Source organism: Hippichthys cyanospilos, chromosome 16 (assembly GCF_059441005.1).
Source record: "Hippichthys cyanospilos isolate Australia breed blue-spotted pipefish chromosome 16, RoL_Hcya_1.0, whole genome shotgun sequence".
Taxonomy (NCBI): domain Eukaryota; kingdom Metazoa; phylum Chordata; class Actinopteri; order Syngnathiformes; family Syngnathidae; genus Hippichthys; species Hippichthys cyanospilos.
Genome location: NC_142384.1, coordinates 17834050 through 17857998, shown reverse-complemented (window position 1 = coordinate 17857998; position 23949 = coordinate 17834050). Strand labels below are relative to the sequence as shown.

The 23949-nt window shown below is 46.3% G+C and overlaps 4 protein-coding genes across 4 annotated transcripts; all 4 read left to right on the top strand.

Moving 5' to 3' along the window:
• The first annotated feature begins 6329 nt into the window (after positions 1–6329).
• Positions 6330–9752, top strand: LOC148411134 (ectonucleotide pyrophosphatase/phosphodiesterase family member 7-like). The gene is made up of 6 exons (XM_088438113.1): positions 6330–6567; positions 6662–6807; positions 7190–7819; positions 8833–9061; positions 9410–9533; positions 9622–9752. The coding sequence occupies exons 1-6, from the start codon at positions 6330–6332 to the stop codon at positions 9671–9673; spliced, it is 1419 nt and encodes a 472-aa protein (XP_088294239.1). The 3' UTR covers positions 9674–9752.
• Positions 9753–9924: 172 nt separating this feature from the next.
• Positions 9925–15492, top strand: cbx2 (chromobox homolog 2 (Drosophila Pc class)). Its single transcript, XM_088438111.1, has 5 exons — positions 9925–10068; positions 10162–10205; positions 12230–12295; positions 12365–12434; positions 12556–15492. Exons 1-5 carry the CDS (start codon positions 9997–9999, stop codon positions 13747–13749), a joined length of 1446 nt encoding a protein of 481 aa, XP_088294237.1. The 5' UTR covers positions 9925–9996; the 3' UTR covers positions 13750–15492.
• Positions 15493–16372: 880 nt separating this feature from the next.
• LOC148411132 (dehydrogenase/reductase SDR family member 7C-B-like) lies at positions 16373–20361 on the top strand. Its single transcript, XM_088436890.1, has 7 exons — positions 16373–16406; positions 17064–17229; positions 17571–17683; positions 18194–18404; positions 18480–18572; positions 19110–19265; positions 19745–20361. The coding sequence occupies exons 2-7, from the start codon at positions 17067–17069 to the stop codon at positions 19945–19947; spliced, it is 939 nt and encodes a 312-aa protein (XP_088293016.1). The 5' UTR covers positions 16373–16406; positions 17064–17066; the 3' UTR covers positions 19948–20361.
• Positions 20362–20704: 343 nt separating this feature from the next.
• LOC148411131 (protein NATD1-like) lies at positions 20705–22826 on the top strand. The gene is made up of 3 exons (XM_088436894.1): positions 20705–20897; positions 21796–21914; positions 22011–22826. The coding sequence occupies exons 1-3, from the start codon at positions 20744–20746 to the stop codon at positions 22125–22127; spliced, it is 390 nt and encodes a 129-aa protein (XP_088293020.1). The 5' UTR covers positions 20705–20743; the 3' UTR covers positions 22128–22826.
• Positions 22827–23949: the final 1123 nt, after the last annotated feature.

Here is a 23949-nt window from a genome sequence, read left to right as displayed (position 1 = left end):
AAAACATGGAAAAATTCACCAACTTATTCAGTCGTTACAATTTTTTTCAACCTTCGCCGAGTCGTTTCAATCGTAATTATTCTGCAAATGAAACATTTGTGCCAGACGCTTCATTTTTTTTGATGATGAAGGCTTGCGTGGAATTTTTCCTCGGTCTGGAATTTGAAGACGTTGAAAAAAACAAAAGTCAAATTTTAATGATAGTCGCGTTCTCACACTGGTTTCAGGGTGTTAGGTTGAGCTGTAAGGTTTCAAGGGGGGAGGGGAGGGTACTGAAACGTAGGTAAGGTGTCAATCAAGGATTACGTTTTCAAATTAGGGTTTCAAGCCACGGGTTGAAAAGACATATGATGGAACGGTCCGGCGTTGACATAAAAAGCCGACGGCGGCGTTATTGGCTTGGGCGGAGCTCATCAAATCACCTGGGCGTCCAATCAATAAAAAGGCAAGCGGAGTCGGTCCGGTCGCAGCCATCAAGGTCCCGAGGCCGCCGGACCCGGCCGGTATAAAAGTCCTCCTGGGCTGATGAAATGCTTCTTATCTCGTTGACGAGGATGCCAATAGCGCAACGGGCAAGGTCGCCGCAAAGACTTTGCCATCAAAAGTACTCGCGGGAGAAACTAAAGAAAGAAATTCAACAACAGAGCCGTCGCCTCATAGTATTTGCGGCCGTAGTCGTCAACCGAGTGACAAAAACTTGCTCCTAGTGAGTGTGATCATTTTCACAGACTATTTCCCTTCAATGTTGGTTTTTTTCCAATTGCTTGAAATTTTCTGAAATAGAAAAGATTCCCATCTTCATTCTCAATTTCTGATTGTGAGCTTCCTGATTGCGCCATCGAGTGGACGCATAACGCAAGCCCGGCCGGTACTTTAGCTTCTATTCTATGCACCTTATAATGCAGTTCCAGTTTCCGGCTAAAATACCAAACCTGCAAGTTGTCTTCAACGAGCGCGTGACAAGCACATTTCAAATTTGTTTGACTCCACAGTTGGCCCTCTGACAGAAACGACAACGTGGCCCGCCGTAAAAATGAGCTCGACGTCCCTGGCGTCGGACAAACGTCGGAAAATTAGAAACGAGGTTCTAGCGAAGGCCGGCGCCGGCGCGTCGCCATCGGATTTCGATCCACTTTGTAAAAGCGGGGCGGCCCGAGAGCGCGTTCCGGCGGACCGGAGGAATCGGCGCCGCGGCGAGCGAGCCGGCAACGGGCCCCACATGATAATAAGCACGGACGGCGGCTCCTTATGGCGCATCGATTTCCGATAGGCGCGCTGATAGAGAGGCGCGGGGTAATTACGCTGTGCAAGCAGAGGTCGTCCTGGACAAATATCATCAGCGTCAGATTAGAATGAAATGCCGCCGAGGAGGCGGCGGCCCCGGGGACCCGCGCCGAGACAAAGGGGGCGAGCGCCGGGACCGGGAGGACCGGGAGGACCGGGAGGACCGGGAGGACCGGGAGGACCGGGGCCTCTCAATGTCGCCGACGGACGAAAACGACCGGAGAAAAAAATTCTATGGATAAGAATGCCCATTGATATCCGATTTGACTTCAGTGACCGTCAAAGTGTGGAAAATGACCCTGGCGAATTGATATCCGATTTGCATTGCCTTACGGGGGACTAGAATGTCCTAAAAGTCGAGCAGAAGATCCTCAAGCGGACCGGAACGGAGTACAGGTGGAACTAGAATATTCCCAAGGGCCAAAATGACCTCATTGGGAACTACGACATCATGCAAAATTGTCTTGAATGTTCTAAAGGTGGAACAAAATGTTCTCCGACTGGACGGTGATGCTCCAGAGGACTAGAACATCCTAAAAGTTAGGCAGGATGTCCTAAAGGGGACTGGAATGACCAAGGGTTGAACTAAAACATTCCCAAGAGGACCAAAATGTCCTCATTTTCAAAATTAGAATCATTCTCATTTTCCCACATGATGCAAAGTGATTTTGAATATTCTAAAAGTGGAGCAAAATGTTCTCCAACTGGATCATGACTAGTCATGACAAGTCAAGCAGAATGTCCGAAAGTAAAAGTCGATCCAAATGTCCTAAAGTGGACTCGAATACTAGAACGCTCTTCATGTTCTTAGACTGGACCAGGATTTTCCACAGATGATTAGATTGTCCTAAAAGTCAAGCAGAAAGTCCTAATGTGGACTGGAACGGCTTAAAAGTTAGAATCTTCCCAAAATGTCCTCATTGCGAACTACATTATACAAAGTGGTCTTCGTCGTTCCGAAAACTGGATTGAAATGTCCCCCAAGAGTGTTTGTAAAGTAAACTACATAACACGAATGCGGACCAGAATCTTTGTCCTTGTCTTGTCTCATGATGGTCTTCATTGTCTTTGTCTTCTTCTCTTTCTTGTTAGTTCTTTGCCCCTCTTTGTTTTGTTCTTCTTTGTGTGTTTTTGCCTTCTTCCGTAGCCTTTTGTTTTGTTTGCGCCTTTATTGTGGTTGTCTTCCGTCTTCATTTTTTTTGTCCTTGGCCTTGTGGGTTTCCTTTGTTGCCGTCTCCTTTGTCACCTTTGTCTCTTTCTTCCCCGTAGTTATTGCACTCGATTACAGAGGCGTTGACAATGGGGATTTCTCCGAGGAGAAGCTCCGCCCCCTTCGGGTGTCAAGTGTCACTCGGGTCCGGGAACCGTCCGACCCAAATGGGCCTCCTATTTACGCCGTTTAGTGTAATGCCTGCAAATGAGCGCCCCCCCCCGTTGTTATTTGTTGCCGATCCAAGGCCGACTCTCTTTCCATTCCGGCGCAATTATGGGGCGCGCAAACTCGGGGGAGGGGCCCCTTCCGCCTGATCGCTTTCACCTGCAAATTGAAATGAAAACGCCAGGACTGAAAGTTTCAGAGGCACGCCACGTGTCACAGCGGCGTTCTTTCCTTCCCCTATTCGGGCACGGTGTCCCGCTCAACAGCAGCGCCCCCCGCAGGCGCAAATCTTCTTCCTGCCATCACAGGCGCTTCCACATTTCGTAGCGATAGACCAAAAACGATTATTGGTTGTTCAGCGTATTCATTTGCGTCCCCTGATGTGTCCATTTTGTCTCACCGAGGTGAATATCCTCGCAGCCAAACACATGAGACACGATGTCCTCGTATGAGGACGCCGGGACTTGATCCAAGAGCTTTGATGGGTCGAAGGAGCGAAAACTACTGTCCACGACAGTGGACACAAAGGAAAATGCCGGTGGGATTGAGGAGGAGGAGATGGCCCGTGTTGACGCGGAAGACAAGAGGACGAGGAGGAGGAGGAGGAGAGTGAGTCAGCCGCAGAGGAGGCGGGAACGAGGATATTATTAGGGCCACGTGCCTGATGCCCCGCTATTATTAATAGCGGTCAACATCTAAGCTTCCACAACATCACATGCGCAGCACACTAGCCGTGAAAAAAAAGTTCTTTGAGGGGGACGACTTTTTTGGAGAGATTTCAACTAGTCCCTTTTCTGTTTGATCACATGGGAAGTTCATGCCATGAAAATCGGAGATTTCGAACCATGTTATCCAATTTATCCTGACAGAAATCAAATGAGGTGTTTATTGAGGTAAGGTGTTTATTTATTATTTATAAAAAGAGAGCGTATGAGAGTAAAGGAAGGTTTACAACATTGTACCGCATCCTAAAGGGAAAAAGAGTTGATGGAGGCGGGGCCTTCATCTCTTTAAGCAGATGACGTAGAATCAAAACATTTTCATTGAGGCTTGGGCAGAAACAATCTTTTCAAGAGCCAATTATTTGCAGTGTGTCATTGAAGTGAACAAATGAAGAGCCCACTTCAATAAACACCTTGACCGCCGCATCAAATAAATACAAAATAAAGAATTTCCTTCACGCTGATATCCAAGTACCTCATTAAATTATGCAAATACCTGATCAAGTAAAAGAATAAATGCCTTACCTCAATAAATACCTCTTTTAGTCACATTAGAATGAAACAAGAACATTTGGAGACTTTACTTTACTAAGAGTATGTTTTGGAGTGCTGATACATGAGAATAAAATGAACTCCTTGCCTCAATTAACACCACTCTTAATTCCCTTTAGAATAGGCAGAGAATTTCCTTCCCTACATCATGACATCGTCTTAATACATGAGCAAAAATAAACACCTCGCCTCAATAAACACCAGGCTTTATTCCCTTTATGAGGAAAATCAAACAAGAGCAGTTGAAAACTTTCCTTCACTCTGATATTGGTATGGTTTTTGAGCAACTTGAATAAACGCCTTACCTCAATAGCCCATTTGTCCCTTTAAGATCAAATAAGAATGAGTTCTTTGGTTTTATTCCCCAAATATTGACTTTCTCTTCCATCCTGACTTTTGACATCAGCAATAGATAAAGTCAACATGACTTGGATTGAGTGGAGGGGGCGGGGCTTGTCTTGGACCACGCTTGCATCAGTGGTCATGATGAGAGGCCAGCGTGCAAAGCAAAGAAGCTTAAAAAGCGTTGTTGTTTGTCATTATGCGGCTGACTGGAGCTCCACCGGCCGCCCCTTATCTCAAGTCAGGCAGCCTGCGCGCTTCAAACGATTTTAAAGGCACGCCAAAACCGCACGGGAAGCAAAATGTCGGCGCCGAGCAGTTTTGAAAAAAAACGGCGGGCAAACGCAAATACTCGTGAATTGTCAGAGAAGATCCGAGGAGCCAAACCGATTCCGTATCGCGCCTAAAGACCCGAATTAAAAGCGGCCCGGGAAAAAATGGCCGCCCGCTAAAAAGAGCCGAATCAAGAAATGGCTTCGATTGCAAGAAGGGAGAAGAAAAACGGGCCTGAGAGACAGAAAGAGCTGGAAGCCGTCCCCGAGCGGTCCGCGCTTACTCACGCCCTCAACCTGCGCTGCGCCTCCGCACTCGCTCGCCAACACGGATTATTCCGGGAAAGCCGCGCGCACACGCGCTTGGCTGTGCGCCGCTCCACCTCAGGCCACGACTCCCATTTTGCTTTTTCCCGCACTATAAGGCGCAGCTAACAGCCTCCGATGCTCTCAAAAACTGACAATAACGAATTGTGGAGCCAAACTTTGAGTCCGACCCCCTTCTTTTTCCTTAGCGGCTAAAAACGTACAAACGTGTCTTTGGCATTGAATGATAGAAAAGTACACGTCCTTGAGTAGAAGTGGCTCGGAGGGGTTTTTTGTTTAACTTTGCAGGGGGCGCTAGAGGGTGACTTTCTTTTGCCGGGACTCACTCAAGTGTTTGCACTCAGCCAGCAGGGTGCGCCGGAGGCAAAACTCCGGCCTGGCGCTTTCTGCGAGGTCACGCCGAGTTTAGCGCGGGCGCCAACTTGAAGATGTGCGAGTCAGCAGTCCGGCCTCTCGGATTTCAAAATAAAAAGTCTGGCCGGGTGCGTGCGTGCGTGCAAGGGAGAATACGCGCGGTCGGATGAATATGAATCAGGCAAATGAAAGTTGATGAATGTTTGCCCTTATCTCCATAAAGATTAGACAATTCCCTTGAAGCGCAAGCAAGGACGCACAATAAAAGGACACTTTTGCAGCAGAATGGAACGCGGCGGCGCCGGCGGCTCGGGTCCGGGCCTCGCCGCACTTATTTCCCTGGCGAAATGAATCCTGGTAAGGGTTCAACCCAAGTAGGGTTTCAAACAAATTGCAGTTTGAAAAATTGGATAGGTTCTTAAAATAAGGGTTTGGACCAAATTTGAAGGTTCAAAGTAAGGTTTCAAGTCAAGGTCGGCGGTTCAAACAATGTTTAGATTTTCAAAAAAGGGGTGTCTTCAAAGTTGGGTTTTGGACCAAGGTTGAAGGTTCACATTAAGGTTTCAAGTCAAGGTTAATGATTGAAATAAGGGATGTGTTTTGGATGTGGGTTGGCGGTTCAAAGTAAGGTTTTAAGCCTGAAGGGTTTCCTGCCCGGGTTCGGCTTCACGAGCAGAGTTTTATGTCACGATTAGGATTTTGAACAGTGAGATGTTGAAAATCAAGATTAGGATTTCAAACGAAAGGGTTGGGGTTTCAAGATGAGGTTGAGGTATCGCAGTAAGGTTTTCAACTATGGAAGATGGGAAAACGGGAAGTTGAAAACATCCAATCGTGCCCAATTTCCCAAAGGAAGCTTTCAAGACGGGCTGAGGGTTTGAAGCCTAGCACAGGCCGCAAGATAAACACGTTGCACATCGGTGAAGATCAGCGGCCTTCACCGTCGACCTGCGAGGGCCGCGCAGAAAGCGGAGGCCATAAACCTGCGCCGAGAAGCTACGATAATGCATCCTGATAAGATAAAGTGCGAAACTTTGTCCGCGGGCAGAACGTGCGACACTTTGCAAAACCCCGGCGTTGCGTCAACACCGTCGGATCATGCTGCGGACGGCCGGCTTGTGCCTGCTTTGGGGGGCCTGGTGGAGCCTGGCGGCCCCCGCCGGGTCCCCTCGGCAGAAGGTCCTGTTGGTGTCCTTCGACGGCTTCCGCTGGGATTACGACCGCGACGTGGACACGCCCAATCTGGACCTCATGGCCCGACGCGGCGTCAAGGCCCGATACGTCACGCCGCCGTACCTCACCATCACCAGCCCCACGCACTTTACGCTCCTCACCGGTAAGACCGCTCCGTTTAGGTCCTCGGATCGAGCGGGTATCCTTCGTCTTTGAAGACGAAAGTAACGTTGACGCGGGCGAATGGCGGCGGGCAGGTCGCTACATCGAGAATCACGGCGTGATCCACAACATGTGGTTCAACGTCACCAGCACGGAGAAGAAACCGTACTACCAGACGCAGTTTGTCAACGATTGGTGGGACAACGGCACGCTGCCCATCTGGATCACGGCGCAGAATCAGGTCCGTCTCATCCGGAAAATTGTTTTGGCAGGACCGGAAAGTCGGCAGCGTTCTGGCGCGTGCCCGAGCGCAGCTGGAAAACTTCGGCTGCCAAACGACATCAGTGCATCTATCCCCTTTTATTTTGAAGTGGTAGCAGCATGACATTATACGGCGCCTGCGCTCAGTGATTAGCGCCAACGTTAGCGTTAGCGGTAGATGCTAAGAGCATCAGCAGACGACTGCGGACTTGCAGACTGACGGTGACTCAAAATTTTCTAGAGAGCAAAATCCATAGTTTAAATGTAACGGCCGCAGCCCCCGTCGGCCGAGGTTTTGGTCCAAATTCAGGACTGGACCAAGTAACGTTCTCGCGGACTGAACAGTCGTCTTCATCGCGCAGGGCCTGAAGGCGGGTTCTCTTCACTTTCCCGGCACGGCGTCCAGCTACCGCGGCCAGACGGCCATGGTGCGCGAGGTGGAACCGCTTCTCTACAACTACAAGAACGAGACGGCCTGGCGGCAGAATACCGACAAGGTGATGGGCTGGTTTCGAGACCGGGATCTGGACTTTGTGTCGCTGTACTTCGGCGAGCCGGACGGCACGGGGCACCGTTACGGCCCGGACTCGCCCCAGCGACGGGACATGGTCCGGCAGGTGGACCGGACCGTGGGCTACATCCGACGCTCGGCGGAGAACCACGGACTGAGCGGCGTCCTGAACGTCATCATCACCTCCGACCACGGCATGACCACCGTGTACCGGAACGGACTGGTGGAGGAGATTACGCTTTCCAAAATCCCGGGCTTCTCCTTTCGGGACGTGTCCTTCCACCTGGTGGACTTCGGGCCTTCGGGGATGCTGCTACCCAAGCCGGGTAAACTGGAGAAGGTGTACCAGGCCCTGAAGGGGGCGCACCCGCACCTCCACGTCTACAAGAAGGAGGAGATGCCCGAGCGCCTCCATTTTGCCAACAATGACCGCATCCTACCCATCGTTCTGCTGGCCGACGCCGGCTACGTCATCAACGGGGTGCGTGCGTCAACTCGCTTTTTGAAGAACTCGGAAGACGTTTTGTTTTCTGGTCCAATCGTTAAGTCGCGGGGTCCCATCACCCCTGAGGTCGTTTCAGAGCAGAACCATGGACTACTCATGGAGCTAACCAGACAAGTTTATCGAATCCAAGTCCACTTTGAGTCACAAAAGTCTACAAGGTCTAAGTCCTAATCGGTAGAGATCAAGAGTTAATGACGGCTCTGGATTTTTGGTGACATTTTAGTCAACGTTCAAGTGAATTGGCAGTTCCCTTCAAAGAGGCGGCTTGTTGGCTCAACTATGCAAGCAGTTAATCATATTGTGTCCTGTTTTGCCGGTCCCTCGAAAACCAAAAACCATGTGGTTTTATGCATAGGGTTTACTATCCAAGTGAACATCTCCAATCTTAGCGCAATGACCATCGACGCGGCTTTACGATCGCTTCAACTGTCATCACCGATAAAAGGAGGCGATACTCGCAGATGCACTCGGAGATACAACAAGTACACGCTGGATATACTGTCAGATGATTCGGATAAAATCGGCTAAGATAAGAGGCAAACCTGAACGGCGGCTTCAAAAACAACATGAGACAGCGTCCGACTAAAAAAACAGGCCAAGTAGGGTTTTAAGCCAACATTAGCGTTCTAAATACAGAACTGAAGCCTGCTACAGTGGTTTAACATTCACGCAAGAAACGGGTTAGGGTTTCCAGATTTGCTCTTCCAAAGTAGGACTTGAGGATTTCAAGTCAAGACTTTCAAGACACGTTTCAACCTAAATTGGAAAAGTCAAACATTTTTGGCAACTTTTTTGATCAAGAGGCAAAATGTAGGGTCCAGAAATCCTACTGTTCAGTCCGGATCCTCTGGGCTTGTCCAATAGCGCCCTCTGCTGTATGCTAGCAAGTACTACAAAAATACTCTCACTGGGTTTCCTTCTGCATATATCTATCACACGGCGTAAAATCGGTTGCTACTGATGTTTCTGTTTTGTATTGCGGCGCCCAGTACTTACCCGTGCAGTTCAACAATGGCGAGCACGGTTTCGACAACCACGAGATGGACATGAAGGCTTTCTTCAGGGCGGCGGGGCCCGCCTTCCGCAGGGGTCTGACGGTGGGGCCCTTCGAGACGGTCCACATCTACCCGCTCATGTGCCACATTCTGGGCATCCGGCCCGAGGTCAACGACGGACGCCTGGACGTCACCCGGGACATGCTGCGGGACCGGGACCACGGTGAGGGATTGCCTTCCCGGTACGCGGTTGCAAACAACTGTCAGGGTTCAGAGTTTGGGGGTCAAAGTTGGCTTTTAGGCCAGATTTTTGAGTTTGAACAACGGTTAGGGTTTCGTGCCAAAGGTTAACCTTTCAAAAGAGTGGTATTCTTGCAAAGTAGGGTTTCAAGTGGCAAGTATCGATAACTGGTATCGATATCAGTGTTAATACTAGCCGTAATTCAAGTATTTGCTATTGCAGCCGTTACCACCATGTGGCCAGGAACTGAAAATTTGAAAATATATATAGATATCTATTTTTGTTTTGTGCAGTATTTAGTCAAATGAACGCTGTGCTTTTGTTTTGTAGAACACAAGCGATTAAACTTGGTTGGGAACGCCGTCACCGGCTTAGCCGCCACGGCTGGATTCCTTCTTGTAGTTTTTGTGGCGATTGTGGCGCACAAAATGCGAACTGGTCGACGACGTGCAAGGTAGGAAGGAATTTGTTTTTTTCATGTTTTTTTTTTTGAGAAACTTGCAGAAAGTTAGTCAAATAAAAATTCTTCCTGCTTGTTTTAGATCAACAGTTGCGACAAAATCTACGGAAACGATTCAGCAAACTTCATTTTGAAGACTTCTTTTTTTCTTTTGAAGACGAAATCTTTGTTGTTTATGTTTGGTGTGAGTTGAATAAATTAAATTGAAATGTGTTCAATCGTTTTTTGAATTGCTCCACTCTCACTCTGGCGCCATCTACTAGCAACAAGCTCAAGAAACGCGACGGTGTTTTCCATCCAGATTTGTTTTGAAGTGCAGCGGTAGTTGTTTCCTGCTTTGCGCACGTTTTATTGTGAAGCCACTTCCGGTGCCGGCGGTGCCGCTTTTGCTTTTTCTCGGCTGGTGTTATTATTGTGCTTGTTGCGATCGTACGGGCGGACCGGACCGGACCGGACCATGGAGGAGCTGAGCGCCGTGGGCGAGCAGGTTTTCGACGCCGAATGCATCCTCAACAAAAGACTGCGGAAGGTTCGGAAATATTCTTTGGCTCCATTTTTTGGTTTTTGGTTTTTTTTTGGAGGGGGGGTCTCCACCGTGCTCACAATGTTTCTTTGTGTGCAGGGAAAGTTGGAGTTTCTGGTCAAGTGGAGAGGTTGGTCGTCCAAGTAAGTCAGCAAGACCACAAACATCGAAAACCGTATCGTCTTACTTTTTATTTAAATCATTTAATTTGATTTTGATAAAATTCGTCACATCGAAGCTCTATTTTTCGGATTCATTTTATACAATGCATATGTATTTGTTTATTTATTCGTTTTTTGTTAACCGTTAAACGTCTTTTATTTGTGTTTGAATCGTCACGTTCGCCTTTCATCAAGTTTCTTGTTGAATTCCATTTAACACGCACAGGTGGTTATGAAAAGTTTGAAAAAATATAATGTCCTATTTTAATTTATTCCGGAATTTTTAATTTTATTTTTTTACTGTCGTAAATTCAAAGGAGCGCTTTTGTTTACATGCAATTCATCCAGTTGAAAAAGCTACGGTTCTTGTTAACAGCAATACTTTTGTTTATCATGTGCAATAAACCACGTATGGACCAGGATTATTCAAATGAAAAAAAACAAAAGCAGGTTTGTTCCTAATAACACACACATAAAGTTGGGTTCATCCACCCCCCATTAGTTCTAATGCTATTAGAAAATAAAACTTAAATAATAGTTTCTTTTAAGACAAAGTTATACTTTAACAATAATATATATATATATATATATATATATATATATATATATATATATGCTAGGTTTCAAATCTTCAAATGAAATTTTTTTATCTACGTTTGAAAATAATTTGACAATTGTACAAATTTACAGTGACAGAGGAGGGAAAGTGTTTTTTGCAGTATGTTTTTGTCCTGGTGTTTTTGGGTGAGTTTTTCTGCCTTTTTTGGCGGCCTATTTTTGCGGTGGGCGCACACTGTTGCCTGCCTTCTGTTAGGCCCACACGTCCTTTGTGTGTGTGCGTGCGTGTTTAAAAAAGGTGGGGGGTGGGCCGACTGCTGGTCTGGGGGTCTTTTTTTTTTTTTCTCCCCTTTCTTCAACAGGCTTCCAAGCACATGTTGAACTTGTTTTTGTGCCGCGTCCATTTTGTGGCAAACGGGTCAAACAACAACAAGCTTGTGTGTTGGCAACTTTGTCAAAGGAAAACTGTCTCAAAAAAACAAAAAAGATTTTTTTGGGCGTCGCACTTAAACCCCTTTCACACAGGCCATCAAAGGCAAATGTTCTTCTGCTCGCAGTGTTGCGTGTAAGGTAGCAATGCATGATAAGGGGCGTGTTGAAATTGAGGTCCGAATTTCAAAAGCTGACCTCAACCCATCCCCCAAAGCTTTTCACACACAAGCGCACAGGAAGATGCTGGAAAATTCCGGCATTACTAGGAGGTGTGAAAGGGGCTTGCCTCGTATCTTGAGTCAAAAATAACAAGATCTGTGACAAATTGGTTGGGAAAACAGGAAGTTATATTCTGAGAAAAACAACGTTTTTTTTTACTTTGGCTTTCTACTCATTCATTTTCAGAGCCTCTTCTACCTTAACACTGAGGGGGGGTTGCCGGGAGCGAGTGCCTGAAATCTTAAAATATGAGCAAATATCTGTGGTATTGAATGAGATACATGATATAAAAAAAAAAAAAAACATTTGGATGTCAATTGGCTGTTGGCAACTAACGGTAGCTGGTGTTAGCTGAGGTCATTACTGCATTATTTTCAATAAAAGAAGCGAGCAGAGTGAACCAACATACGAGTCCATACTAAACCCGAGAAGATCATGTCAAAATAATGATGTCTCCGCCGCTTCGAGGACACGAAAATATATCGCATTTGACTCGTTTATTAATCGCAGTATTTTGACATATATACGCACACTTAATCAGAACCTCTTGGTGAAACGCGGATGCTGTTTAACTTTGGGTTATTTATGGTCAAATGAACTCGAACCGCGTCGCGAGGAAAAGGAATCACGGGTCGTACCTTCTCATAGTATCACGAGATCAAGTCTCTTAACATTACATACAAAAAAAAAAAGATGAAAGCTTATATCATTCCGGCTAATACCGTACGGGATCAATCCTGGTATTGGAAAGTACTCTCGACCTTCCTTTTCATTTTCTCCGTCTTTGTTGAACTCAGACACAACAGCTGGGAGCCCCAAGAAAACATCCTTGACCCCAGACTTCTGGCGGCCTTCAACAAGAAGTGAGTGGAGGTTCCTCACAAGTTTGCCTTCCGCCCGAACGTCCGCAAATTGAATTCCGTCTTTCGCAGGGAACAAGAGAAGGAGCTTCTGATAAGGAAACGCGGCAAAAGGCCCAGAGGACGCCCGCGGAAAATTCCAGTAAGTCACACAAAGTGTTCAACGGTGAAAATTAAAGCGAGAATTACGACTAAGATCAAAATTCAGAATACGTAGAATAAGAATCTTCCACCTTTTTTGAAATGCTTTTGATCCTCCTCAGGAAAACGTGGCGGAGGCAGCAAAGTCCAACAGCTCTTCCTCCGGATCCTCGTCCTCGTCTTCCGATTCCTCGTCTTCGTCCTCCTCCTCGTCTTCGTCGTCCACGGAAGACGAGGACGAGGAGCGTCGGGCGAGCCCCGGAGTCCCGGCGCGAGACCTCCACCCCAACCCCGTCCCCCAAAAGAAGGCGCAGATCGTGATGGCCAAGCAGGAGCCGCCCAAAAAACGCGGTCGCAAATCCCTGAGCAAAAGTCTGGGGAAAAACCTCAAGGATTCCGAACTCCCGGGTTCCATCAAGAAGCCGCTTCACCTGGCCAGCTTCGCCTTCATGGGCTTCCACCGGGGCTCGGCGGGAGGTCCCAACCGCGGCTCCCCGGCCAACGGGGGGACTTCCAGGAACTCCTTGAGCTCGGCGGGACCCGGCAGGTCCCTCCCGCCCTCGCCGGTCCCGCTGATGAAATCCAGTCCGGGCAGGAACGTCGCCGGGGGGAAACTTCCCATCCCCGGACTGGATCCGTTCAAACCGAGAGGGATGGAGGCCTTCGCCTCGAACGCGTCCAAACATCGCAACGTCCCGGGATCCCCCCAGCGTAGCCCAAACTCCCCCAGTGTCCAAAAGGCGCACGTGCTCCAGAGAATTTCCAACGCCAAAGCCATGGCGGCCCAAGCCGCCAAGAACATCTCGCCCGGTCAGCCTCTCAACCTTCACAACAAAGTCACGCAGGGCAACAAATCGCCCGGTTCGGGCCCCGGTTCGGGCCCCGGTTCAGCTTTGAGACCTGCCGCGCACCCCGCCCATAAAACCAACCAAAACCAGGAGCGCAAGACCCCCCAGAGTCCCGCTTCCCCGGGCGGAACCCGCAAGTCCTCCGCGGGCAAAGACCTGACCGAGCTCAAGACCTTCAGGGGCAAGGCGGAGAAAGGCGAGGTCCATAAGTCCGAGAACCACGTGGAAAGGGCGGCCTCCAAAGACGGCAAGATGAGCGCCGGCGAGGAGCAGAGCAGCTCCGACTCGGACCGGGACTCGTCGGACGCCGGCCGGGAGCGTTTGGCGCTGGTCCGCAACCAAGACTGGAAGCCCGCCCGCAGTCTGATCGAACACGTCTTTGTCACGGACGTCACCGCCAACCTGGTCACCGTCACGGTCAAGGAGTCGCCCACCAGCGTGGGATTCTTCAGCATCCGCAACTACTGACCGGAACCCAACCCGAACCCATCCGGCCACCGCGATTGTTGTAATTTATTGACTTTTTTTTGATACTATGAATTTTTCAGCGCATCGCATCCAAATCCACTGTAGTCCAGCGACAAGTCTAAGGACCAAGGGTCTATGTAGCCCGGCCCCCGCCGCATTCGAGACCACCGGGAAGTCGTAACCATCTCGCTCGCAAGTTACAAATGTTGCGAGCGCAAACTGCAAAAAGCGTTTTGGGATTCAACCGTTGAGGACAAAGCCAAAGTCCAGACTGAAACGGGGGGCATTAAGGATCCCGAAACTTGGAAAAGTGGAGCGGGTGAATCCCCTGCTGCGTTTGAGACCGCCGGAAAATCGTAATTATCTGGCTCTGACGTGTCGGGGTCCCGTCTCAAACGTCTTAAGTTCAGCGTTAAGTTTATATTCATACTCTACTTTTGCGGTTTTGGAAAAAAAAATGTTCAGGACTATCTGTGTGAATCCCTGGCTGCATTTGAGACCACCAGAAAATATGAACTATCTGGGTCTAGAGATGACAGGGTCCCGTCTCAAAGCTTTTCAGTTCGAGGTCAGGATTGTATTCATACTGTGAGACCGCGGTCTTGGAAAAATTGCTCATCCTTTCTTTGCTTTAGGCTAAATCCGTGGTAGTCCAAACAAAATTTTGACGACGTAGGGTGAGGATCTCCGGCTGCGTTTGAGACCGTCAGAAAATCGTAAACATGTGCCTCTGAGATGACAGGGTCCCATCTCCAAAGTTTTCAGTTCCATGTTAAGGTTCTATTCATAATTTTCCAGTCATGGAAAAACTTCTGATACTTTCTTTGCTTTTTTCTAAATCCACGGTAGTCCACGCAACATTTGGAGGACCGCCGGGAAGTTGGAGATAGCTCGCTCGGCACTTACAGGGTCTGACGTCAAAAGTGAACCAAAAACGGACGGAAGAGGTTCAGGGCCAATGAAGGAAAGAAAAGGAAGGTTGACAGCACACGGTCAGAATTCTCACCGGAAAGTCGGAATTCTGAACTTTTTCTCAGAATTTCGACCTTAATCTCAGAATTGTCATTTGATTGTCAAACCTCTCTAATAAGGAGGGTATTCTGACAATAAAGGGAGAAGTTTAACAAAAAACAATCCAGAGTAAAGTCGGAATTCTAGTTTTAAAGTGAGAAATTTGGCTATCTCCGAATCTGGGAGTCAGAATTCCCACTGAGGTCAAACGAATTCTGGGAATAAAATCGGATTTTTTTAAGGCAGTATTTTGGTTTGATTGTCAGAATTTTATCAAGTGAGAATTTTGACTTGAAAATCAGGTTTTTTCTTTCTTTTTTTTTCCCCGTTGGCCATCCCTTCTCATCTTCCGTCCGAAACCGCCGACTCCATCGTTTTGGAAGTACTTTGAAGCAATCGGAGGAACTTCTTGGGGCCGTGCACTTTGACATGCCAGAAATGTTGCGGGACGCGGCTTTTGTGGCGCGCTCAATGGCTAGTCGACTTACTTGCCCCGTGGTGGAACTCTTGGGTAGTCTGCCGTTTATCTAGAGCGTATTTTTATATTTAGCTACCTCGGTTTTTATACGACGTCGGCAGAAATTGTCCTCTTTTTTTTTTTTCCCCGGTTTGTTTCTGGCCCGTTGTCCGTTTATCAGGCCAAGGTGAAGCATGCTGAGTGAGACAGAGTGTCTTATCCTTTCTCAGATAACACTTTGGACTCCCTCGGAGATTGTATTGGGGGGGGGGGGGGGGGTGTTGTCCTTTGGGACAATAAAGCAGCAGATGTCTGTGGAGCCACTTGGGGTGTCTTTCTTTGTTTTGCGGCAGCTGCTGACGTCTCTTTGGCGTGACGTAAGGCGGAACAAAAGCGGGCCACCTTTTCACTCCATCCCGCAGACTAATCCGGCAACTGTTCCGGGTCGGAGGAGTGTGGCGTGAATTTCATCTCGCTCGCTTGCGGCAAACAATGGTGCTCGAGGGACCTTTTTTTTTCTTTTTTTTTTTTTAGAGAAATGTTTTATGTGCATTTAGAGTGGCTGAAAATATGTGAACTACAAACAACCATCAGGGCCACACTGAAGAGAACGTCATAGCTAAATAGAGATTTTTTTTTTATATATATAGAGGCCGTAATTTAACAGGCTTGTCTTATTATTACTGAGGAGAAAAAGCACGCTTGTTTTCAATTTTTAAAAAACGTATTTATGGACTTTTTTTTTTTTTTTTTACATGAAATCAATTTTGGTTTATTAGTTGAATTTCTTTCCAGCGTGGCCCCGATAGTTCTTTGAAAAAAATCTATTTATTGGTGGCTGTTTTTTTCTACTGATATTGTCAAATAAACGCTGTAGCCTCTTGTACGTTTGTGTTGCCCCGCTTCCGCTCAAGTCCTGCGAAATATGAATCCATCTAAAACTACATATACTGTATATACCGTATTGCATGTAAAGAGTCCAGCTTTAACGCGGTCATATTTTTCTTTGACAAGTTTATCTAATAATAAAATAAGAGTGTTGGGAATAAGTGAGCAGGGAGGCCGCTGACGCTAAACATAACCCGGCGACAACGCATGTGTAAATAGTGTCAGCTGTGCCGCTAATAAAAGAGCGGCGGCGGCGGCGGCGGCGGGGTTGGGTTAGCAGAAGCGAGGCGGACCGGCCGAGGTGAGCGAGCGCACACGTCCCGTAGCCGTCGTTTGCTTGTTTTGGGGTGAAAACGGGAGCTGCGTCCGTCCGCTTTGTACTCACAAACGAGCTGCTCAAGTTCTTTCATAATAATGTGTGACTTTGCTAACTTTGTCTCAAGGACGCGTCATGTTTCAAGGTCATTAGGTCACTTGGCAAAAAGAGCGCTCGGCTAAAAAGAAAATAAGCAATTAGGTTGCGGATTTTTGAACAATCAGAGTGAGGACAGCGTGGTCATCATTTCACTTTTACGATCACAAACCAGAAATTCCAAAAGAGAAGAATGGAAAAATGCCATTCGTATCATAAAATCTCAATGAAAAATGCTATATCAGAGGCTATTTGGGGTGTTTTATAGACTGATACCATTATGAGTACTGAACCCTTGATGAGTCACCGATACCTAGGACCGAAAGCGCAAATACTTTGCTAAAATTTTCACCTCCAAAAAAATGACATCATTTTAAAAAAAGACCAATACATTCTCACTTAGCATTTGAGAAGCATCTTTCCATAACGTTTCACGAAACCAGCGATACCCAGCACTGATACCACTAACGATTTGGCAACGCAAAATAAGGTTTCCTAAAGGCATTCGAAGTGGTCCTTTCCTTACTTCTTCGGACGTTTTTGAAGGGGATGGAGCTGGAGTGGGGCACGGCGGTCCTGCTGGTTCCGTGCGCGGTGGTGCTGGCGGCCGGCTTGTTGCACGTGTACACTCTGCTGTGGGGCCTTCTGTCCAAAAGTTCCGTGCGCAACAAAGTGCTGCTGCTTAGCGACGCTACGTCCGCGCTCGGGAACGGTAAGAGTCTGCCGACACAATACCCACATTCATTTTTATAAGCCCTGCCCAAGAATATAACATAACAGTCAAACCATAGTTACTGCTTTAACTATGTGCATGCGATTTATTCATTCGAATCGTGTTCAAAAAGTAAAATAACACAAATTCTTTTCATACTTCTTTCTCATTGCTTTTGACTTAAGCCCAGTACAATGAATGTGTTGAGCACAATTGTGCACAGTATGCATTTCAATTCATAAAACGATGATTTTGAAACACAGCCCAAACATTTCTCCATCTTGTTTTTGTGGGCTTCTGATGCGACATCTGCGCTCATTTTCACTGCTGTGGGTTCAAAGAATGTGCCGGCATCTTCCACAAGGGCGGCGCCAGGTTGATCCTGTGCGGCAAAAGCTGGGAGAAACTCCAGCAGCTCTCGGACCAATTAATGGACGACGCCGACCCCGGCGTGGTGAGGAGTGGACGCCGTATTCTTCATCATATTCAATCGCTACATTCCTAGTAGGGCTCGCGCTAATATGTTTGTCATATTTATAGTCGATGTATATTGGAATATGAAAGAAATGATTTCTAAATTGTATTATAGTGACTTCTTTGCAAAATGTCCTATAACTTTATTTTGACTTTTAATCTCATTTAACGCTGTTTAATGCCATGAAGGTAGCATGACGTGTTTCTTTTCAAATTAAGAGCAAATGAATTGGAACGTAAAGCAACGCCTTTTAAACTGTGATGTACCTTTACAGTTTTCTTTTCAAATTAAGAGCAGTGCTGTGTTCTGTTAAGAACAGATCAAGTGGATCATGAAAGGACTTTTACACTAAACTATAGCAACTCCTCTGTAGACCTTTATGTGGATTTGGATGCAAGTTCTTTTTTTTGTCCCACATCTTCACTTTTTTTTCATCTTCTGACGGCGGCGTCTCGCGGTTGAACCTCCATCGTCCACGTTTGTCTGCAGACGTTCCCTCCTAAGCTGGTGCTTGTAGATTTCGGGGACACGGATTCGCTCCCCGACGCCATAACGGAGATCCTGGAGTGTTACGGCTACCTGGACGTTCTCGTCCTCAACGGCGGCATCAAGCTTAAAGCTCCCGCGCACACGTTGTCTCTGGAGATGGACAAGCTACTCATGGACACCAATTACTTCGGGCCTGTCACGCTGGCCAAAGGTAACCATGGAAACGGATTGGCACATGGTTTTATTTCTTTTTAGTGTGCGTCATTGTGAGGCTTGTGCGTTTCAGGCGTGCTGCCTTCAATGTTGTCCCGGCGTTCGGGTCACGTCCTGGTGGTCAACAGCATTCAGGCAAAACTGGCCGTGCCCTTTCGCACATCCTGTGAGTGGAGCTAGCTAGCATGACCTTTGACCTCACCAGTGAGTAGGGAAGGGCGGGCACCGATACTTGGTATCAGAGCCGAAAATTTACTGTAAATTGTGTTATATGTGTACATGTTTTCATGTTCCAGTTATTTTGCTCTTAATTTGAAAAGTAACGGCTCCTGTCTCGGCGTTACTAAGCAATAGCGCAGAAACCTTGATAGAAGCTCACATATCCCGTTAATAAACTTGTCGAATCGATTGATTGTCACAAATAATTATCGATTAATGGTTGCGCCGCCAATTGTGTTTTTGTTACTGGGGGGGAAGATTAGAGCAAAACGTCCCTTGACAAAACGAGATTTGAACATGCCGTTATTTGAATCAAAGAATGCACTTCGGAGATTGATCAATTTTCGTCTTGGTCTTGCAGTCACTTCCATTTCATAATTCGGCGTGAGCATTATAAGCCACAATCTGATATTTTCAGACTTATTTGCCGAAATATACACGTTTAAAAGCTCAAAACGATTCCCGGTGGTATCTGACCTGGCAGACGCCGCCTCCAAGCACGCCGTCCAGGCCTTCTTCGACTGCCTTCGATCCGAGGTGGCCGGCTCGGGCGTCTCCGTCAGCACCATCAACGTCACCTTCATCAGCTCGCAAGCGTCCGCCGAGCAGAAAGACGCCGCCCGGAAGACCTTCTGGTCATGTGAGTCTTGAAAATCACGAGGGTGTCCAAACGTTTTACGGGAAAATCTATGGAAGAGACACTCGCGCGTTATTTTGACCATTTTGGGGTTTCACAATCCATGCTAGTGTGATAACTAAGTTGAACACCGTTCACAGTTCACCACAGTCTGGGTGAAATGTCAGCTCCCTATTGTTTCACAATAAATATTGACAAAATACAACACAAGAGTTCCATTTTTTTAACTCATTTGACAAGGTTACAGGTCAGTCTAAAAGTGAAAAAAAAAGATACTAAGTGCATCAAAATGCCGTTTTGAATGAATAGTTTATTATCTTTGCATAAAGCTCTACAGTTTAAAAAAATCAATTTATTTCACACGCTACCTTCTCTTTTTTCCACTATCCTTGTCATGCCACGGGCCCCTGAAAAGTGTGCCGCAAATGGCCCCCGGACCGCATTTTGGACACCGATAATCATGTTGATGTATCTTTTTACAGATTTGTTCACAAAGAATCCGCGGGGCGTTTCTCCACGCGAGGCGGCCAGGGAGGCGGCCAAAACTTTGAGCAACAAGAGGAAGGAGGTTGTGATGGCCCCGTCGCTCCCGAAGGTGGCGCTCTACGCGCGCTCCTTCTTCCCCAACCTCTTCTTCGCTGTCATGGCAGCGGGAGTGAAGGACACGCCCAACGGCAGAACGTAATCGGGCATTATTCCTAATGAAGATTTATTTTGAATTGCCAAAAGGATTTAGGCACGGAGGGCTCGTGGTTAGCATGTTTGCCTCACAGTTCTGAGGTTCTGGGTTTGAGTATGCATGTCCCGGTGCTCAAGTCGGGTTTTCCTAGATGACCACTGTGCTTGTCAATTGCAACTTGACTTTAATATTTCATAATTATTCAGCAAGTATGCAATAGTCCTATGAGCTAGCTAGCTATATTTTAGATGCTAACATGCTATACTGTTGGGGGTTCATGAGAAAAAAATCAAACAGCACAATAGTGCTGAAAGCTTTGCTAGCTTGGCTTTGGGCAATTTACAAGTTTTATACTTTAACAATAAATATGAAGTCATAATTTGCTTTCACGTGACACATAAAATGATGTGAGTATGACGATAACAGGCTATATATTTAGATACTGACATTAGCTATAATGTCAGTATTTTAATGTGAAAAGTGAGAGGTGGAATAAAGCATCTTTAAAGCATGTGTGGCTCTTTTTTTTTGTAAAATACTGTACTCGGTTTGTTATTCCACATAGTTTGCTTGCTCGAAAAAAAAGAGTAAAACAAAAAACAATTTATTTAATTAAAGGGGTGCTGGGATTCAATTTTGGGGTGCCTTGGTATCCCCCAAAATGGGTTAGAAACGCCCATGGTTGCCCATGTTCTGTTTTTTTTGTTTTGGTTTTTGACTGTTTGCTAGCTGGCTTTTGGCGTCCTCTAGTGGCGATTTGAAAGCTTCACGTTTCTACCCGCCGTGGCCGGACCCGACAAAAATGTCGCTGCAATTATTAAATCGACTCGCCGAGAACTTACCTGTGAGGGTGATGTTGTGCCAGACGGCCCGAAGGCTGACTTCCAGCGGCGGCTTGACGGTAGAACACGACCGACAGAACCGGCGCTTCACCATTTCTCCGTGCAGCGGGAGCGGTAAGAGCTGAAGCCGCGTCGGACGCTTGCTTGTGCGGTTGCGTCAAGTACGCGAGCCCGGCGTCCGGCCAGGCCGCAAAGGAATACGTACTTCATAGAGAAAACGCTCGCTTCATCTCCCTTAGCGTGACCACATGCAGACCAGTGGGATTTAAGTATAATTTAGAAAATATAACCTTGTCGTATTTATTTAATACTTCGGCACAGGTTTCGATCATCTATGTTGATGATTATTCGACTAAATAAGTCCATGTATGATGACCGGACATATGATAATCGTGCATGGAAAACAGCACTTTTCTTCGAAAGGTTTGGTCTCGTCTTTTAAGTTTTTTTTTAAGTGGTAATTTGTCGATCCTCAAAGGGAAACTAAAAGTATTTAGCAATTCCCAGCGATAATAGTCGAGTGTTTCTATAAATACCTAGGTACGATTAATAACTTTAAAAAAACCGTTTTGCCAGACCGAAAATGACATCAGGTGCACAGGTAACCAATCACAATGAAAGTTATATATGTCACGTGACCAAACCCAGAAAACAGGTGAGCCATGATTGGCTCGAGCATGTGATATCCGTGGAAAGCAAGTGGAAAGATGAAAAAAATATATACATCTATGAAAATACAATAATATTAAAATAAATAATGATAAATATAAAGATGAAAAATATATCACATATCACATGGAAAACAATGTAATCATCAAATATAAAAACTTTTTTACTGCTAAGATGGACTCAATAATTGTGTGTTAAAAGAATAGTTGATAAGGCTGTAAATGATGTCCAAAATCTCCACTTCTGCTCAAGGTTCTCATGTGACCAAAGTGCAACTTTTACTATCTGTTCAAACAAATGATTGAACTTTTGCTCTTTTGTTTTGTGCGCCCTTTGTCCTTAGGAGAGAGCCAGAGCGCCGTACTCACTTACACATTCACAGCGTCCGACGAGGTGGATCTGATGTCCACCTTTGTCCCGCAGGCTTGTCGGGGTCAAGGTGTGGCCGCGCTCCTGTCAAAGGTCGCAGGAACCGGCTTCCATTTCAAACGAGGGAAAAAAAAACAAAAGCGTTGTGTAGGGGTGGAATGAAGTCACGCGTCATGTTTTCGTTGACAGGCCGCCATCGACTTTGTGCTGGAGGAGAAGCTGAAGGCTCGCGTCTCCTGCTGGTACATCAGGAAGTACATGGAGGAACACCCCAACGGCCATTACAAGGACTTCCGAATCAGATGATGTATGTAAGGCCGTTGTAGGAGCAGTTCATTTATCTTTTCAAATTAAGAGAAAATTAATTGGAACACAAAGCCCCATATTGTCGGCGTTTTACGTGGATGCACGCTGTCATCGGCGATGCAAAGTTCTGCAAAAATCCAGCTCGCGTGTATGTTTGACACCCTTGATGATTTGGATGAATATATATTTTCCCGCCTGTTTATTTGTGTCCACCGTAATCACCAATTGTTTTCGGTAGCAACGGGCAAACGAAGCTTTGTGATGCACCGCTAATATTTTTTTACACCTGTAGATGGTGCTCTCGTGTTAAAGATAAACATTAAAGATGAATGTTTGACTTTTCTCCCGTCTTTTAAGACATCTATAGGAGTCGTTTGTCCATCACTAGTTTTTTGTTTACATCTTTTGACCGATTGGAGCTATCTTACTAAGTCCTCGTGTCCTCAGGAGGGGACACGCTAGTCTATCCAACGAGGTGTTGTGTTTGACTGGGATGGAATCAACTTTGTTGTCTTTGCTGAGACAAAATGGACACAAATGAATAGACTGGGCCTGTGTGAAGTATTATTTTGTATTCATTTCTTTCTTGATTGTATTTCTACAATGATTCTCATGTGCATTTTTGCACAATCCAAGTGTTGTTTCATACATTCTATTTTGTTATTCTATAAATTATTTTAATAAATTTGATGAGCATCATTTCAAATGTATTTGTCTCATTGATGTATTTTTTTTAACACTTCTCTGTTGATGAGCAGGTTGGAGCTTTCGTGATCAGCACGGGCCCTATTTTTTGCGTTCCGGACGCGGCAGTGTCCTTCGTGCGTCCGAAAATCACCTTTGCGTTGAAGGAGGCGGCGCGTCGGCGTCCAGGCTGAGCGCGAGGAGCCCGCTGGCCTTTTCTCCTCCCGCCTCTCCCGCTGTCACATGATCACACGGGCAAGATTTGATGAGATGCATGTTGTCTCAAAGCCGAGCGGGTGACATTATTTCCGCAAGGATACGCACACACACACGCAAATAGAACCCTGTATTACATTTTGAAGAAAAAAAAAATCAAGGAGATTCGCCGATAAAAATTAAGAAATAAATGTTCCGGTGCAGCCAAATGGATCCAAAAAGGCCTTGCTTATTGTTAAATTCGCACGAGTGGCCGCACCTGTTCGAAACGAAACGACTCAAATCAGGTCAGCAAAGTTTTTCGGCGCCAAGATCCCACAAGATGGCGGCCGAGCTCTACTTTTGTTGACCCCAACGATGACCCAATCCGTTTGGACTCATTTACTCCGGTCCCTCTTTTTAATCAACAAAACCATATTTTTTGGTGTGTCATTTTTTATTTACTTTTTAACGTTCGTTTGACTTTTCAAATTAAAAGTAAACGGATTAAAATGGATCTCAAAAGGACAAATTCAAGGTCTCATTTCTGATCAGAAACTTCAAAATTTATGCTCATGCTACTCAAATCAGTTTATGGGTTTCAAGTGATGTCTCTTGCTAGAAGGTGTCCAAACTACGGCCCGGGGGCCATTTGTGGTTCATAATTTAGTGGCACGTGGAATATTCTAAAAATGTAAATGGCTTGATGGTAGACGGCGTTAGGAGTGTCCAAAATATTCCCTCAAATATTGCCTCATTACCTTACATAACTACATTGTATTGACAATGTGATAATGTGATTAATTTGAACGTTTTTTAATTAGTAAGGGGGGAAAAAAACTAATAACATGGCCCTGACGTCTTTTTTATTTTCTTTATGCAGCCTTTAGAGGAAAAACTTTAGAAAATCTTAGAAGATTTCTTTAAAGTCTAGTGCGCCTAA